Source organism: Emys orbicularis, chromosome 1, assembly GCF_028017835.1.
Source record: "Emys orbicularis isolate rEmyOrb1 chromosome 1, rEmyOrb1.hap1, whole genome shotgun sequence".
NCBI lineage: Eukaryota > Metazoa > Chordata > Testudines > Emydidae > Emys > Emys orbicularis.
In genome coordinates, this window is record NC_088683.1 from 315,219,005 (window position 1) to 315,235,608 (window position 16,604).

Below are 16,604 nucleotides of genomic sequence, written 5' to 3' on the forward strand. Positions count from 1 at the left end.
ACGTCAGGATTGCCTACTGTGCAAAACAGGAGGTTTGGGTTGGATTCTTCCTTTATGTGTGAGAATGGTAGCAAGAGCTCAAATCGGTATTTTCAAGTACAGCTAGAGCCATACGATCTTTTAATTTCCAAGCATAATGGTGACCTTCTGCTAACAAGGAGCAGTTCAAGTTTATCTTTGAGGCACTCTGGAGACAGGTTCAAATCCCATGGTCTTGGAATCAAACCTCAGAGCTGTCACTAGTGTAATTATGTGGTGGCATCATTGGCTCGCTGCTCCCTGACCCCTTTGCGACTTCTTTCTTCTCTGAGCTCTGTTTATGCTTTAACAGCAAAATAATAATTGCAATTAAACCGATGGCAAGTAAAACAGCAGCAGCTCCGCCAATGATCGTGACTATGTTGACCTCTGGGTTCCTGTTATTCAGCTCCCTGGGGAGAATTCCATTGACTGTAACTTCTCTTTGTGGGATCTGTTTCTTGTTGGTGCGATCCAAAGCTATGTGCTGAATGTTAGTTCCTCTGCTGTTTTCTATGCCAATTGCTTTAGCAAGCTCTGGAGCTTCTTTGACTCCTCTCTTCTGACGTATCTGCATTGAAGTTCCTGGATTCCCACCACTGACCAGAGAGTGATATTGGTACTCCACACTTCTTTTGCCAATACCTCGGTTGGCACTTTCTTTTGATCTCACAGTGTAGATTGTATGTATGTACCATTCTCTACCCAAAGACACCTAGAAAACACAACATTTGGTTCAACATTACCCACCTCGATGAAGCGGTTAAACACCAATACAAACTGAGAAGTAAATTGCAAGCTGTTTCATCATCTGATCCTGAAATGCCTGGACAGCACTCCTGAGGCCATGCTCAGAAAGAATATGCCACATGCCAAGCACCCCAGCAGGAATTGGCAATCATGCCATCTGCTACACACAGGGTGTGGAGCCCAAGTCCCTCCACAGCCAGCCTCCATTGCTGCCTGGTGCAGATGGAGGAGCATGAGCCATCTCCTCCCTGGCCTTTTTTGGTGATTTTAGTGTCATTGGCCTCACAGAGTCCTTGTGCAAGGACTACAGTTATGGTTGTACTCCAAAAGAGAAAGAATCATTGCACATTCTGCCCACTATGAATGCCCAACCAGAGGTGAGCCACAATCTGGCCTTGAATTTGCACCAGCTCATCAAAAAGAGGGCATGCAATGAATAGGCCATTTCATGTTCGCAGCGTTGTTGTAGCCACGTTGGTCCCAGGATATTAGAGAGACAAGGTGGGTGAACTTTTATTGAGCCAACTTCTGTTGGTGAAAGAGACAAGTCTTTTCAAACCTGAAGAAGAGCTCTGTGTAGTTCGAAAACTTGTCTCTTTCACCAACAGAAGTTGGTCCAATAAAAGACACTACCTCACCCACCTTGTCTCTCTAGGGCATTTCATAGCTAATCCATGTCTAATTTTAATAAACTATGTTTACCGCCTGACACACCATGTCAGCATTACCTTCCTATAATTTACTTTTATCCCTCCATTGCCTTCCGTATACCTATCTACCATTGTCTCTTGCCATTCTCATTGTGTTGCAGTCTAAGAGGGCAGAACAAATGACTAGATTATTACTGGAAACAGAACCCTTAAATAGCAAATGGGATTTTACAATCTCTATGTGCCAGATTGTGAAACCCTTATTTACATGGGTGAGCAGTTACTCATTCAAACAATCCCACTGGTTTTAATGGGACTCCACATGTGCTTAAAATGTTCAGCAATCAGAGTAAGGGCTCCCTATTGTTTCTTCTACTTGGTTATTTTGACCTTCACATATGTTTTTGCAAATGTTAAAGGGGCAAAGTAAAATTTGTATGAGCTGCATAAATCAAGAGGCTGAGCATGAATGAAAGATATGGCATCGAGGAAGTAGTTCAATCCCTGCTCACTTCTAGACATTCTAGGGGTTTTGTGCTTTGGACAGTGTAGAATGGTTTAGAGAGTGATACTGTTTTGGTAACTTTAGTTAGCTGGACTTTGCTAAAACGTACTTTCGACCTTAACTCAGTAAGCATTTGTTTGATTTTGCCAGTTTTTTTTTTTTTTTTTTTACTGACCATGAAAAAGTTTATGTTGGATTGGTGTATAAAGTCCAGAGGAGAAGAGCCCTGCTCTGAAAGGTTTTATGAAGTGCATTTAAGGCCTTATCCAACTCCTGTTGGAGTCAGTGGGAATCTTTCCATTGACTTAAATGGGAGTTGCATCAAGCCCTTAAAATATACCGGGATAAGAGTTCCCCTGCCCTGTATGCGCCTTCCAAGCTCCCCCACCTCATCTCTCTCTGAGACTTCAATTCCAAGAGCAGTTAGCACAGCTCCAGGCCAGTCCTAGTCCACTGTTCTCCTCATCATCACTCATCCTGAACTTTTCCTCTCTAGATTTCCCCCACCTCTACCTCTCCCTCCCAATCCAGGACTGGAGTCAAAAGCAGGTCACTTTATCATCATTTACAAATAATTTTAAACTTTGCAGTGTACGTATGTACCACAGCTTGGTACATGAGTGACCTGGGCTGTAGCCTCAAGAAACTGGAAAGGGCAAAAAACAAGGGGAAATACCACAAAAATAAGACAGAGAGAGCTACAGGGGATTGGTTCAATCTCCATGAATATTCTGGGCCCTGCTTTCACTTATACTGGTTTACACCTACGCAAATTCACTGACTTCAATGGTGTTGGTGTCCTTATTGCAGTTTACACATCTTCAAGTTCATTATTCTTATAATCAAGTATTTCCTTATATGATGCCTGACTCTATTTTAGATTCTTAGCACAGTATTCTTGAGGCTGACCCATAGACTGCTCACCTGAAACAGTGGTGTTGAGTCTACTTTAAATCCATCCGAGCCAGGTTGCTTGACTAAAGGAATTGCCTCAGGATCATCTATTGCTAGTCTTGCATTAAAAAGCACATTTCCAAAGCTTGTGGCTTGTGTCTCTGGTTGAGCTTTGTCCTAAATGGTGAAAGGGAAAAATAATTCTGTTTGTGCATTGTACATTCGCACATTCACTTCCGCCAAGAAAGAAGTTTTTATATTCACATGGAAATGCAATTTTCCCAGGAACATAATCAACACATACAATTTTATGTAATCTGGTGCATTCCTAAGGAAAAAAAGTGCTCTTCAGCAACATCGTGATTACATCTGACTAGCACTAATTTCTTTACTACCTGAGGATTTTTGCCATAGAAATAAAATGGAGGGAAATTCTATAGCTTTTTTTTTTTGTAAGAAAAAATCCTTTCAACACCTTTACAGATTATTATAAAGACAGGCAGAAACCCATTTCTCTCCCATTTCACAGATTACCTTTAAATTGTAAATAGGTGAGGGCTCTAAGACACTAACATCAAAAGCTTGAACGACTCTCTCCTAGAAACAATGCCTAACTTCCCCCCCTGAAACTTGAGTCCTTGACCATCCTTGACCTTCTGCCAGCTCAAACCACCTCACTGACTCCTTTAAGGAAAAGGAGCAGATGTCTGGCAAGGACTAATTTTCCTTCTATTTAGACTAGTGGTATAATTTTCAAAAGCACCAAAGTAGCCTTAGGAGTCTAAGTCTCATTTAAAGTTATGGGACTTAGGCTCCTTAAGAGTCTAAGTCACTTCTGAAAATGAGACTTAGATGCTTTAGAAAATTTTACCCTAGGCTGAAGATGATCAGATGACTACTCTACAATGGACAACCCTGGATAGCTCCTGGAAGCAGCCCCTCCAGATCTATCCAATCAACCTTCCTCTGCTGCTCCAGCTCTGGACCATGGCAGGAGGCATACCTTAGAGCACGGGTCGGCAACGTTTGGCACGCGGCTCGCCAGGGTAAGCACCCTAGCAGGCTGGGCCAGTTTATTTACCTGCTGACGCGGCAAGTTCGGCCGATCGCGGCCCCCACTGGCCGCGGTTCGCCATCCCGGGCCAATGGGGGCAGCAGGAAGCCGCGGCCAGCACATCCCTCGCCCACGCCGCTTCCCGCCGCCCCCATTGGCCCGGGACGGCGAACCGCGGCGAGTGGGGGCCGCGATCGGCCGAACCTGCCGCGTCAGCAGGTAAATAAACTGGCTCGGCCTGTTAGGGTGCTTACCCTGGTGAGCCGCGTGCCAAACGTTGCCGACGCCTGCCTTAGAGAGGGGTAGGGGACATCAGATTTAAGCGTATTCCCTTCACTTCACCCTCCCTTCCACAGGAGATTTTTGTGCCATGGTACGAGGGGCTCAGTTTCCAAGGAAACCCAGGAACCCAAAATGATTCAATATTTGATTCAACCCTTCTAGGTTGTCTCACCCACTGACTGACCCACCACGATGACTCAACCCCCTGCTGACAAACATGAGGGAGATGTCCTCTCAGTGAATCTCACTGCACTCCTAAACTTGCAGACACGAGGGTCAAGTTCTAGGCAGAATGCTTATAAAGGGTTAGGTACCCCTTTTCAAGGGGATCTCTTTCTTCGGAGGCAAGTACTGGGGTATTGTGCAACATGAAAAGGAGATAGCAAGTTCTGCCTTCAAGATTCTGATCACTATTTCCTGCAGATCAGCATTTAAGCACTGTAAAATGAAGGTGAGGAAGATTATGAAAGCTTCTCACTTATTCTGTTGGACACACGCAATTTGAAGAAGCATTTTTCCACTATGTAATCTCTAGGAAAATCATTGTAAATAGAAAAGAAACATAGTCAAAGCTGGGGGAGAAATGTAATGAAAAAAGCTGCTACTGTAGGGTCCTTTTTAAGGATGCTGGAATGAAAAGAGCAGTCTCAGCTGAGAGGTAGACTCCTCTCCTTCTCTAAATGTACCAAGAGGTCTATCTGGAAGCCAGAACCACTGCTTGATTACTATTGCCAGGACAGAGCAGGTAATACAAATAGCAGGTGTTGACAAATCCAAAAGGACTGAGGGAAAACTGTGCCTGAGAAATCAGAGAGGTGGCAGAGATGGCATCATATCCATACACAGCACACCTCCACCAATTCAGGAATGGACAGTAATGACAACGGATACAGGGAATCAAATCCAAAACCTGGGTAATAATTCTGCCTGCCCCAACAGACACCCAAGGGGTCTGATTTGTTTCTTACACTTTATCAACATTTGTACAGCTCCTCATATCAACAAAATCTCATTCAACTGAGATCTCTCACTATTCCCATTTAATAAGTAAAATTACCTGTTCCTGAAAAGCAAAAATAACAGGAGTACTTGTGGCACCTTAGAGACTAACAAATTTATTAGAGCATAAGCTTTCGTGGGCTACAACCCAAGGGTTGTAGCCCACGAAAGCTTATGCTCTAATAAATTTGTTAGTCTCTAAGGTGCCACAAGTACTCCTGTTATTTTTGCGGATACAGACTAACACGGCTGCTACTCTGAAACCTGAAAATCAAAGTTATTCTGTTCTTGTTACTTCTGGTGTGGGTTTTCCTGTTTTGAAACGTACAATATATGTAGGCTTGGCAGATTTCGACGATCTTTTAAATAATTTCGATGGAAAATATCGATGTTTATTTTAAAGCATTTTTTCTATTTTTATTTATTTAAATTTTCACAGTTGTGGGAAACTATGGGGCAGGTCAGACAATATGGGCATCAGAAAATAATCATTTAATGACAGTAGATGTTGAGATTCAAAAAGTTAAAGCTTTAAACCCAAATTGTCAACATCACATGTCAAAATACATAAAGTAAATATCCTTAAATCAAACTCTAATAAGTTCTCAAGCAGCATTTTGCTTATTTTGCCTATCTATAAACTTTAATTTTCATCAATGGAAATATTTTTCTGGTTTGTGTGTGTACAGTGAAATCAATGTTCCTCAACTTTTACTGATAAAAATCTAATCCTTCCAAGCCTAAACATCTGAGACTATACAAGCAACATGTCATACTGTTATCTTGACAAGTCAAACTGTAAGATATGCCACAAGTGCTGAGAGTCCCTAGTGGAATTAACCAGGTTGTAACCAGCACACAGAAGGTCCTGGATAACAATATTATGCCGTAACCAAGCTGCACTAGACTAGAACTGAAGTCAAAAACTTGATGGAAGAACATAAGAATGGCCATACTGGGTCAGACCCAGGGTCCATCCAGCCCACCATCCTGTCTGCCGACAGTGGCCAATGCCAGGTGCCCCAGAGGGAGTGAACCTAACAGGCAATGATCAAGTGATCTCTCTCCAGCCAGCCATCTCCACCCTCTGACAAACAGAGGCTAGGGACACCATTCCTTACCCATCCTGGCTAATAGCCATTAATGGACTTAACCTCCATGAATTTATCTAGTTCTCTTTTAAACCTTGTTATAGTCCTGTTATAGAACCTATCCTTGCAACAAAGTCCGATGCCAACTCTGTCCACATATCTATTCAAGTGACACCATCATAGGACCTAATCACATCAGCCATGCCATCAGGGGCTCGTTCACCTGCACATCTACCAATGTGATATATGCCATCATGTGCCAGCAATGCCCCTCTGCCATGTACATTGGCCAAACTGGACAGTCTCTATGCAAAAGAATAAATGGACACAAATCTGACATCAGGAATCATAACATTCAAAAACCAGTAGGGGAACACTTCAACCTCTCTGGTCAGTCAGTAACAGACTTAAAGATGGCAATTTTGCAACAGAAAAGCTTCAAAAACAGACTCCAACGAGAAACTGCTAAACTTGAATTAATATGCAAACTAGATACCATTAACTTAGGCTTGAATAGAGACTGGGAATGGCTGAGTCATTACACAAATTGAATCTATTTCTCCATGTTAAGTATCCTCACACCTCTTGTCAACTGTCTGAAATGGGCCATCTTGATTATCACTACAAAAGTTTTTTTTTCTCCTGCTGATAATTGCTCATCTTAATTAATTAGCCTCTTAGAATTGATATGGCTACTTCCACCTTTTCATGTTCTGTATGTATATATATCTCCTTACTATATGTTCCATTCTATGCATCTGAAGAAGTGGGCTGTAGCCCACGAAAGCTTATGCTCAAATAAATTTGTTAGTCTCTAAGGTGCCACTAGTACTCCTGTTCTTTTTTTAGTTTTGTGAGATCTTTTTGACGTTCTTCACAGTCTGCTTTGGTCTTAACTATCTTGAGCAGTTTAGTATCATCTGCAAACTTTGCCACTTCACTGTTTACCCCTTTCTTCAGATCATTTATGAATCAGTTGAATAGGATTGGTCCTAGGATTGATCCTTGGGGAACACCACTAGGTACCCCTCTCCATTCTGAAAATTTACCATTTATTCTTACCCTTTGTTCCCTGTCTTTTAACCAGTTCTCAGTCCATGAAAGGATCTTCCCTCCTATCCCATGACAACTTAATTTACGTAAGAGCCTTTGGTGAGGGATCCTGTCAAAGGCTTTCTGGAAATCTAAGTACACTATGTCCACTGGATTCCCCTTGTCCACATGTTTGTCCACAAGCCCTTCAAAGAACTCTAATAGATTAGTAAGACATGATTTCCCTTTACAGAAACCATGTTGACTTTTGCCCAACAATTTATGTTCTTCTATGTGTCTGACAATTTTATTCTTTACTATTGTTTCAACTAATTTGCCCGGTACCGACGTTAGACTTACCAGTCTGTAATTGCCGGGATCACCTCTAGAGCCCTTTTTAAATATTGGCATTACATTAGCTATCTTCCAGTCACTGGGTACAGAAACTGATTTAAAGGACAGGTTAAAAACCACAGTTAATAGTTCCGCAATTTCACATTTGAGTTCTTTGAGAACTCTTGGGTGAATGCCATCTGATCCCGGTGACTTGTTACTGTTAAGTTTATCAATTAATTCCAAAACCTCCTCTAGTGACACTTCAATCTGTGACAATTCCTCAGATTTGTCACCTACAAAGGATGGCTCAGGTTTGGGAACCTCCCTAACATCTTCTGGTAGGTATGTTTTTAAGAGACCCTTGCCCTGCAGCAGGCTCAAAATAACAAATTGTGTTGAAAATCTGAAAAAAAAAATTACACATGCTTTTGATTAAATGCAGAACACTTACCACAATCTTAAATCTATATAAGAGGGATGGAGAATCAGCTAGACAGCCATATTCTGCATTTGGTGGACTATACTTGGGTACATATCCATCTGCTCCAGTGCACAGGAAAACCTTCTCAATGCTACAGTAAAAGGAATCACCCAGGTTCTGTACTGGATCCACCATCACACGACCATATATAATATCACCTGAAAACAATCGTTTCAAATACAATATATCATTCTGTAAAGCAAGTATCCAAGTACGTCAGATGAGCTGATGGTGGTCAGACACATATACTGTGAAACAGCAGGTTATAAGAAACAAGCATGCTCCTTTTAACAAATTGACCTCAATTCTGAGCTGTGCTCCAGTTCCTTTACACAGTTCTAGCAACATAAATGGACTGGAACCCAGGTGGAGTCTCGCTGGCAGGAATCTCGCTGGCAGTAGGGAATGGGTTGCATTCCATGGCTGGTGTAGTCCTACTACACCTTCCTGCAGAGCTCCCAGCTTAGGGGTTTGCCTGAGGGGCAGGAAGAGGCATGGCTAGAATGTACTGTGCTCCATCTATTCTGGGCCAGCAGAGTAGCCCATAAGTGGCCATACAAGGCTGCTATAACTTAAAGCAGCCACTAGGGCTGCTCAAAAATTGAGTTGGGTGCTTCTGGACCCATAATTCACAAGGAGCAAAGGTATATAGAGCCACTTCTGTCCTCCCCAAATCCTATTTTGGACTGCAGCCTTTTGTCTTCTAAAAATGTGTCTGGAATAGCAAGATACCTTCTTCTATATCAGCAAGACCTTGGCCACAGGGCATAAGAACTTTCTAATACTTAGTTAGATGGGCAGCACTTGGCACAGTGAAAATGACATCTACTCTATGGGAAAACATTCCTCTATTTCCAAAGTGGTTTTGTTTTCAACTCTGGCCTCTTAACACTTGATTAAATCTGTTCACATCTAACTTTGCCAAAACCGAAGAGAGACATGGAGTTTTTAAGACTTTCTGCTGCCTGCCAAAATTTAAGGCAGGTTTTGCTTGCTAAACCCATAGAAGACTTGTGGGTTGTCAAAAAATATGCAACAAAAGAGCACTGCCAGTAGCAGACCATGGTAGTCCATGTCCAAGAGTCAAACAACCATTATAGTGAATAGGACCCTGTGAATTTGTCTTCAGAGAGATATGTGGCTTGTTATTTATTATGTGTATTACAGAAGCACCTAAAGGTTTTGACAGAGACTAAAGTCCCATTATGCGAGGCACTGTACCACCACATAGTAAGAGACAGTCCTTACCCTGAACAGCTTACATTCTAAATAGCCAAGACAGACACAGGCTGGGTGATTTGCCAAGGGCACACAACAGCTCAGTGGCAGAGACATGGATAGAACCCTGGTCTCCTGAGTTCCAGTCCAGAGCTCTGTTTGCTGGATCTGGCTGCCCCTCCTTGGGGTGTGAGCTTAGACCTTCAAAGCAGGAATTCCTGAAATCTAATCTCAGTTTTGACTTTGATTTCCATTGAGAGGACAAATCAATTAATCTGCCTTGTTTTCCCTGTACAAAGAGGACTATTAATACTTACTCACTTACATGCCAGATATTGGCATCCCATGCACTATCTTCGTAGGACCATATTGTATTAACTTTATGTATCACTCTGGATCAGGACTGTATGCAGTGCAATGGGGGAGGGTTGCCTCAGCTCCTCCAGGAATCAAAAACAGTGGCCGGTCATTAAGGTGAATCACTTAGGTTGTAAACATCTCTAGAGAGGTACCACTCCCTGCAGAGGCTTGCATATACTGCTTCAAACTGGGTTTTCCAGAGACCAACAGACAAAGAAAAGGCTTCTGGCATAAAAAGGCTGAATTTAGATTGACTTGGGGCCTTCTCTTTCTGATCCAGCAATTGGACAGGACCTTCTGTCCAAGAGGGGTCCCAACCCATGAGGAAGGGTTGGAAAGACTTTAGCCTCCTATGGCCCCACCAGACTGACTGGCGACTCCTGGTATACTTAGTGGGTATTTAAATCTGTTTATGGTTTTTATATGGTTTTTCTGTAATGCTTTTGCCTTAAGAATAAACATGTCTGCTTAGACAGAGTGGTGTGGTAAGTTGTAACTGCTGGCAATACATTGTTCGTAGCCAAACCACAGGCGCTGGCCATTACGCAGACTGGCTTGCTGGGGATATCCCAGTGTAAGGCAGAGAGCTGAGCAGCCTTAAAACTTCCCTATCAGAAGAAGGGGGACAAGGATTGTGCCCAGAGATAAGTGATGACTGGAGACAAGAGACCTCCTGTCTGGGCACTCCTGAAGTGGACCACAGGGGTGGGAGAGATACAGGGGCAGTTACCCTTACCTTTTAGGGATGTTGTTAGAGGATCAGCAATGTTTGTAAAGTACTTAGAATATGAAAACTGCTATTATTATTATTGCTGCCCTGAGAAGTGAGCAATGAGCTGAACAGGTCTAACCCTGAATGGCGACCAGCCACATGGCCAATTCCCATTTAGGCCTGGCAAAAGCAGAAAGACACGTGGTGGTAGTTTGTTCTGATTGAAAGAAAATGATGATAGAGCGAAACACAGTAAAGGGATGTCACATAAATTAGCCATCGTCTATGCATTTTACCTTCTGTGAAAGCAACATCGCTCTCCTGCCCAAATCCCATCGAGCCATCAGATAACCAGAGAGTCTTCTTAGAGAGGAGGAACATCTGGGTATTCAGGCTGAACTCAGCAGCCACTGGGTCGCTGACCTAAAATACAGCATAAAGCTCTTCAACATGCGGTCATTAATCTGGTCTGTGTATTCACCTATATGAATATATTTACCATGAAACAGCACTTATTTACACTATCCATTTCTTAATTAATATTAACATCAGTGTCTACTATGTTTGCCTTTACATACTTGATACAAATCAATTTTAATTATGCATATTACAGTAATACCCAGGGTCAGTTCAATCAGTATTGGGGCCCCATGAGGCGGTGTACTCTACAAACACAAAGCAGAAGACATTCCCAGAGCTTACAATCTAAATATGGTCAAGACGTGACAGGTGGCATAGAATACAATGGAGGGGGGTGGCAGAAGACCAGAGGAACAGTAATAGGAGAACAAAGATACATATATTAGCTAAGAATACAGTTTGGAAGTTGCACACGTTTTGCTTTTAAAAAGATAAATAGAAACAGAGATATTAAAGAATCACTAATAAAAGAGAGAATTCTGTTTTTTTTCCAAACAGTAAACGAACAATCTTCTCACTTGCTCTTATGTGAGGCTGATGAGGTGAGTCATAAAAATACCATTAGAAACTATCACTAGAAATTATGCAGCTGACCTACTCATTTCTCTTGAAATCACTTTTCCACGGAACAGACTCCAAAATATCAAAGCAGCAGGATTTGGCAACTGAAAACGTACTACTGAGGCTCTTCTTATAGACCAACTGCTACTCTCCATGGAGATGAAACCTAACAACACTGTTTATAGAAGACATTCCTTTCTGATTTGTTTGGAATTTTTCAGTTTTAATGCATGGATTCAGGCTATAGGATCTAAAGTCCTAGAGGTTCAAAATTCAAATGCCTCACTCACACAGCTGGGTTCCAGCTTATTTTCACAAGCATGTGAAAGAAAAACAAGAGTGGCTGAATCAAACTTTTCTTTTAGAGAGAGTAAATGTCTAATGAATAAGAAACTGGAAATGTATTTTCAGCTAGTAGCACTGGAATTTAGCCATGCAATTTACAGTAGCGTTAATGGGAACTGTATACCTGAAGCTTATATAAGATATAGTTATGCAGTTCCCATTAACACTATGTATAGCTGTGAATATACCCTGACACATTCCCTTTTAAATCTATCTATCTTTTTTGCAATTTCACATGAATGTCTCACTGTCACACACTGATTGACTTGTGGGTGTTACAGTAGTAGTTTAAGCATACAATTATTTTCATGATGGAAACACTTTAAGCAAAGGTTCTCAATAATATAACATGTAAAGACTATTTGGGGTGAGAGGAGTATCACCTTACTTACTTTTAATCTTTGAGATTCACACCAATATTTAACTATCATCACTGCAGATGGCCAGATTTTTGTATGGATGAAGAACATTGTAGGAATTCACTAAAGGCAGAGGTGAAAGTAAGCCGGTACGGCCCGGTACGGCGTACTGGCAAGAGCCAGTATGCCGTGCCGGACCAGACCGGCTGGTGATTTAAAGGGGCTCGGGTGGCTCTTTAAAGGGCCAGGGGATCCACTGCTGAGGGGAGCTCCGGGCCCTTCAAATCCTGGCCCGAGCCCTGCCGCCGCTGCCCCCGGGCTCCGGCAGAGGGACTCGGGTGGCGCATTAAAGGGCTAGGGGCTCCACCGCTGCGGGGAGCCCCGGGCCCTTCAAATCCCAGCCCGAGCCCTGCCGCGGCTGCCCCTGGGCTCTGGCAGCGGGGCTCGGGCGGCGCTTTAAAGGGCCCAGGGCTCTGCCTCTTTGGGGGCTCGGGCGGCGCTTTAAAGGGCCCGGGGGTCCCCGCAGCGGGGGAGTCCTGGGCCCTTTAAAGTGCCGTCTGAGCCCCCAAAGAGGCAGAGCCCTGGGCCCTTTAAAGCGCCGCCCGAGCCCCGCTGCTGGAGCCCTGGGGTAGCAGCAGCAGGGCTCCCAGGGTGATTTAAAGGGCTCAGAGCTCCGCTGTGGTAGCGGCGGGAGCCCGGGGCCCTTTAAATCGCCCCTGAGCCCAAGGGCTCCCAGCCACCTCTGCAGCTGGGACCTCCGGGGGTGATTTAAAGGCCCCAGGGCTCCCAGACACAGCCGGAGCCCTGGGGCCTTTAAATCTTGATTTAAAGGACCCGGGGAATTTAAAGATCCCGCCTCTTCTGGTTGAGGCCACGCCTCTTCCATTTGAGGCAATGCCCCCTTCTCAGGACTCTGGAGTACAGGTAAGTCCTTTAAGTTACTTTCACCCCTGACTAAAGGGCACATCGGTGGGACCAGAGGACCAGAGGACATCCTGCAGCAAAGCCACTGTGATCTCTGCTGCACAAAGAAGGGGCAGGATTTGGGGAGGGCATGTGTTGTACACCCCAGTGCAGCATGGATCCCAATTCCTCCCTACAGGAGGTGTGCAGAAGGCTTGGAGAGGGAAGCGAAGGGAATGGCAAAAAAAGGGAGAAATCTCCTGCTTTGTGCAAACAATCCTTTCCCTACTGGGGTAGTAAGGTGCTATTTACAAGGGTACTAGGATTCTTTCTTCCTGGTCCCCAAGATATTGAGGCTGGGCTTTGGGTAGTAGAGTTGCCACTAGCCATGAAGTTACACTGTGTCTTGTAGAAATACCACGAGGACAGTGCTTTCCCAGGGAGAGAAAAAAAGGACACAAAAAGCTTCAACAAGGAAATGTAAAAACAAAGTATTAGAATGGGAGACACCCTTCCCACTTACTTGATACTTGCTTTTAAAAAGAGACCCTCATTCATTCATGGTGTAAACAATTCCGAAGAGGGACAACATAAAAATATCCATCATATTAGTCTATTTTAAAAAATAAAAAACTACAGGCAAGGTTGTGTAGTCCAGTAGATAGGGCACTAGACAGGGAGTCAGGAGAGACAGGTTCTATTACTATTTTCACGTCTGATTCACTTGGACCTTGAGACAAGTGACTTAGGGCTTGCCTACATGGTGTCACAGACTGGTCTACATGTATGAACTGTGCTCTAACTGCCCCATGGAGACCCTGCTGGTGCGAACTCAAAAGTATCTAGTTTGTGATGATGTAGTCCTGTTTCAAACAGGACTTCGTTAACACACACTAGGTACAGGGTCTACATGGGGCAGATAGAGCACAACTCGTGAGAGCGCTCTACAATTTACACTCCCGCAGATCAGACTGCATTACCATGTACTCAAACCCTGAGGCCCAAGTTGTGATACGGGTACGCACTGACTTCAGTGGGACTATTCTTGGAACAAAGTGCTTTTACAATCTGGCCCTTCACCTTTTGTTTCTCCAGCTGTAAAATGTGGATAATAATGCTCACCCACCTTTGCAGAGCACTTAAAAATCTTAGGAATCAGTGCTAAGTTTTATCTGTCTATGTATCTGTGTTCCTATACTGGTGCCTATTATGATGATGATACAGTTTTGGGATCTCAGTCCAGTCTCCAGTGGATAGTTATACACCACAAAAGCCAGGACCAAAATTGGCAACTGACACTCTATTAGCTGTCACAGCAGAGTGGCCAAAGATCACCTGGGACTTGAGGCTAAGGGCTGGTCTTCACTCTCGGAGAGACTGACGCTGCTGCAATCGATGTAGGAGGTGTCGATTTAGTAGGTCTAGTGAAGAGCACTCTCTGGTCGACTCCGGTACTCCAGCTCTCCAAGAAGAGTAAGGGAAGTCGACTGGAGAGTGTCTCCCATCGTCGCAGTGCAGTGAAGACACCGGAATAAGTTGACTTAAGCTATGTCAACTCCAGCTACATTATTCACTAAACTGGAGTAGTGTAATTTAGGTCGACTTACCCCAAGAGTGAAGACAAGCCCTGTGACACACACTCACTCCTTCAGTAGTCCCCTCCAGGTCAAGGCTGAGTCACCCTGGTGGGGATAGCGTGAATAATTTGCACTGTCATTGCCCATTCTGTACCTGTTCTGTAGATAAGGAAAGGACTCCAGCCTCCAGGACTGTCAATCCAGCATCCTTCGTGACTACCAAAGACATTTTTAGAATTGAAGTAAAAACCATGCAAAACATTTCTTGATGGTACCTGTTGGAATCGGATATCGAGGTCAAATGTGATTGGCTCTCTAGGATTACAGATCACTGGCACACTGTACTCTTGGTGAGGTACTGTGGTACAAGCTATCAGCTTCACGGTGTATGTTCCAGAATAGTCTCGTACCTGTTAAAAGCAAAGGAGAGACATGGCACTTCCACTAAAATATTTCAGAACTGGGACAGAGCAAACCAAGGAAGAGAAATCTGAGGTTTTACCGCAAAATCTGAAACAAAGCTCCACTGCTGTATTGGTTGGTTGTACGTTGGTTCACTCCGCACGAGGCTGAGGCTAAATGTCAGGCCTGGGTGATCAGCTGACATAACCATGGAGCTCAGAGAGGAAGCTAGAAATATGTCAACAGACAAGCTTGTCAGTTTAAATGTCTAGCTGCAGATTCTCAGAACTTGAAAAGCATTCCCAGAGATTCATAAGCCACAATATGACGGCTGATGCTAATACATTTACAGTGCATTGGTTTTATTAACTGAAACAAACAAAACCAATTATAGTCAATATAGCTGAGCCTGCTTGACTCTTGTTCAAATATCTGTTAAACAATCTCTTATGGGGCTATGCAACCAAAGCTGTATAAAGATTAAATTTAACGGAAAGGCAAAACAGGGAGAGTGGAATGGTAAAGATCTATAATCCCTCCTATTTTTTAACCTGGAATGCCAACCCAGGGAACGTAAAACAATTTCTACTGTATTGTAACTCTTTCAGCTCTGTCCTGAATGTAAAATGCAGTATGTATTTTAAAAGTAAAGAAAGAGTGGAATTGCTATAAAGGAGCTTTTTTGGTTAATGAAACTTGGATAAACTAAAATAATTTCATTAATGATGCTTTTTTTCTTCAACACACATTAATGTATATGAGCTTGTTTGGAGGGTTTAATTTATTCAGATATTCTTGTTCACCTTCAGCATTCATGTCCAGAAGTACACTTAGGCCCCGATCCTGCAATTTATCTGTGCAGTTGGAACCATACACCTGCATGTAGTCTAACTGAAGTGAATGGGGCTACAATGGGGCACAAGGGTCAACCTGTATGGATTTGATTGCAGGATCAAGGCCTCACATATGATTAAATGCCACTGAACATTTTATTAACAGCAAAATATGGTTCACATACTCTTTTCTACCGAATCCTCATCTGGTATAAGTCAACATAGCTCTGCTCAAATAAATGGAGCTACTCCAATTTACACCAGCTGTGGATGTGGCATGATGTATCTGAAATTCGTTACACATTATGAATTTATGAGCGTAGAGCAATGGTCTTCAACCTGTGGTCCATGGACCTCTAGGGGTTCACAGACAATGCCTAAGTTTTCCAAAGGAGTCAGCACCTCCATTCAAAACTTTTAGGGGTCCGCAAATGAAAAAAAGGTTGAAAACCACTGGCATAGAACAAAGCCCCTGCTGCTGTGCACAGCACATTAAAAAGATCCAGATTTTAATAGTAGGAATAAGATAATAAACAGTATAAAATTCACAGCTATGAGATATTATCAGACCTCAGAATTGACTTACCAGAATGAGACATCACAAATAAACCATGAAATCGGGCTTCAGTCTTGAAGTTGACAACCAAACGCCCTTCTTCACTGATGCGCATACTGGTTGGGTAGAGAGAACCTGCCAGCAGATGCCAAGTAGCACTGATTATTCAGCATGCAAATGGCTAATAAATGAGTCATGGTTTGATAAAACACTGGCACCCTTTTATTTCACATTGCCAAGTCAGTCAACAATTTGGCAGAGAGTCT

General features: G+C 43.2%; 1 protein-coding gene across 1 annotated transcript in view; it reads right to left on the reverse strand.

The window, feature by feature from the left end:
- Window positions 1-220: 220 nt before the first annotated feature.
- FREM2 (FRAS1 related extracellular matrix 2) overlaps window positions 221-16,604 on the reverse strand; it is a 215,779-nt gene continuing 199,395 nt past the window's right edge. Inside the window, exons 18-24 of the mRNA XM_065415604.1 lie at window positions 16,369-16,473; window positions 15,050-15,177; window positions 14,823-14,957; window positions 10,679-10,805; window positions 8,063-8,250; window positions 2,848-2,994; window positions 221-733 (exon numbers count right to left, since the gene is read on the reverse strand). Of these exons, the coding sequence (XP_065271676.1) occupies window positions 221-733; window positions 2,848-2,994; window positions 8,063-8,250; window positions 10,679-10,805; window positions 14,823-14,957; window positions 15,050-15,177; window positions 16,369-16,473 (1,343 nt within the window). The remainder of the gene's footprint in view (window positions 734-2,847; window positions 2,995-8,062; window positions 8,251-10,678; window positions 10,806-14,822; window positions 14,958-15,049; window positions 15,178-16,368; window positions 16,474-16,604) is intronic.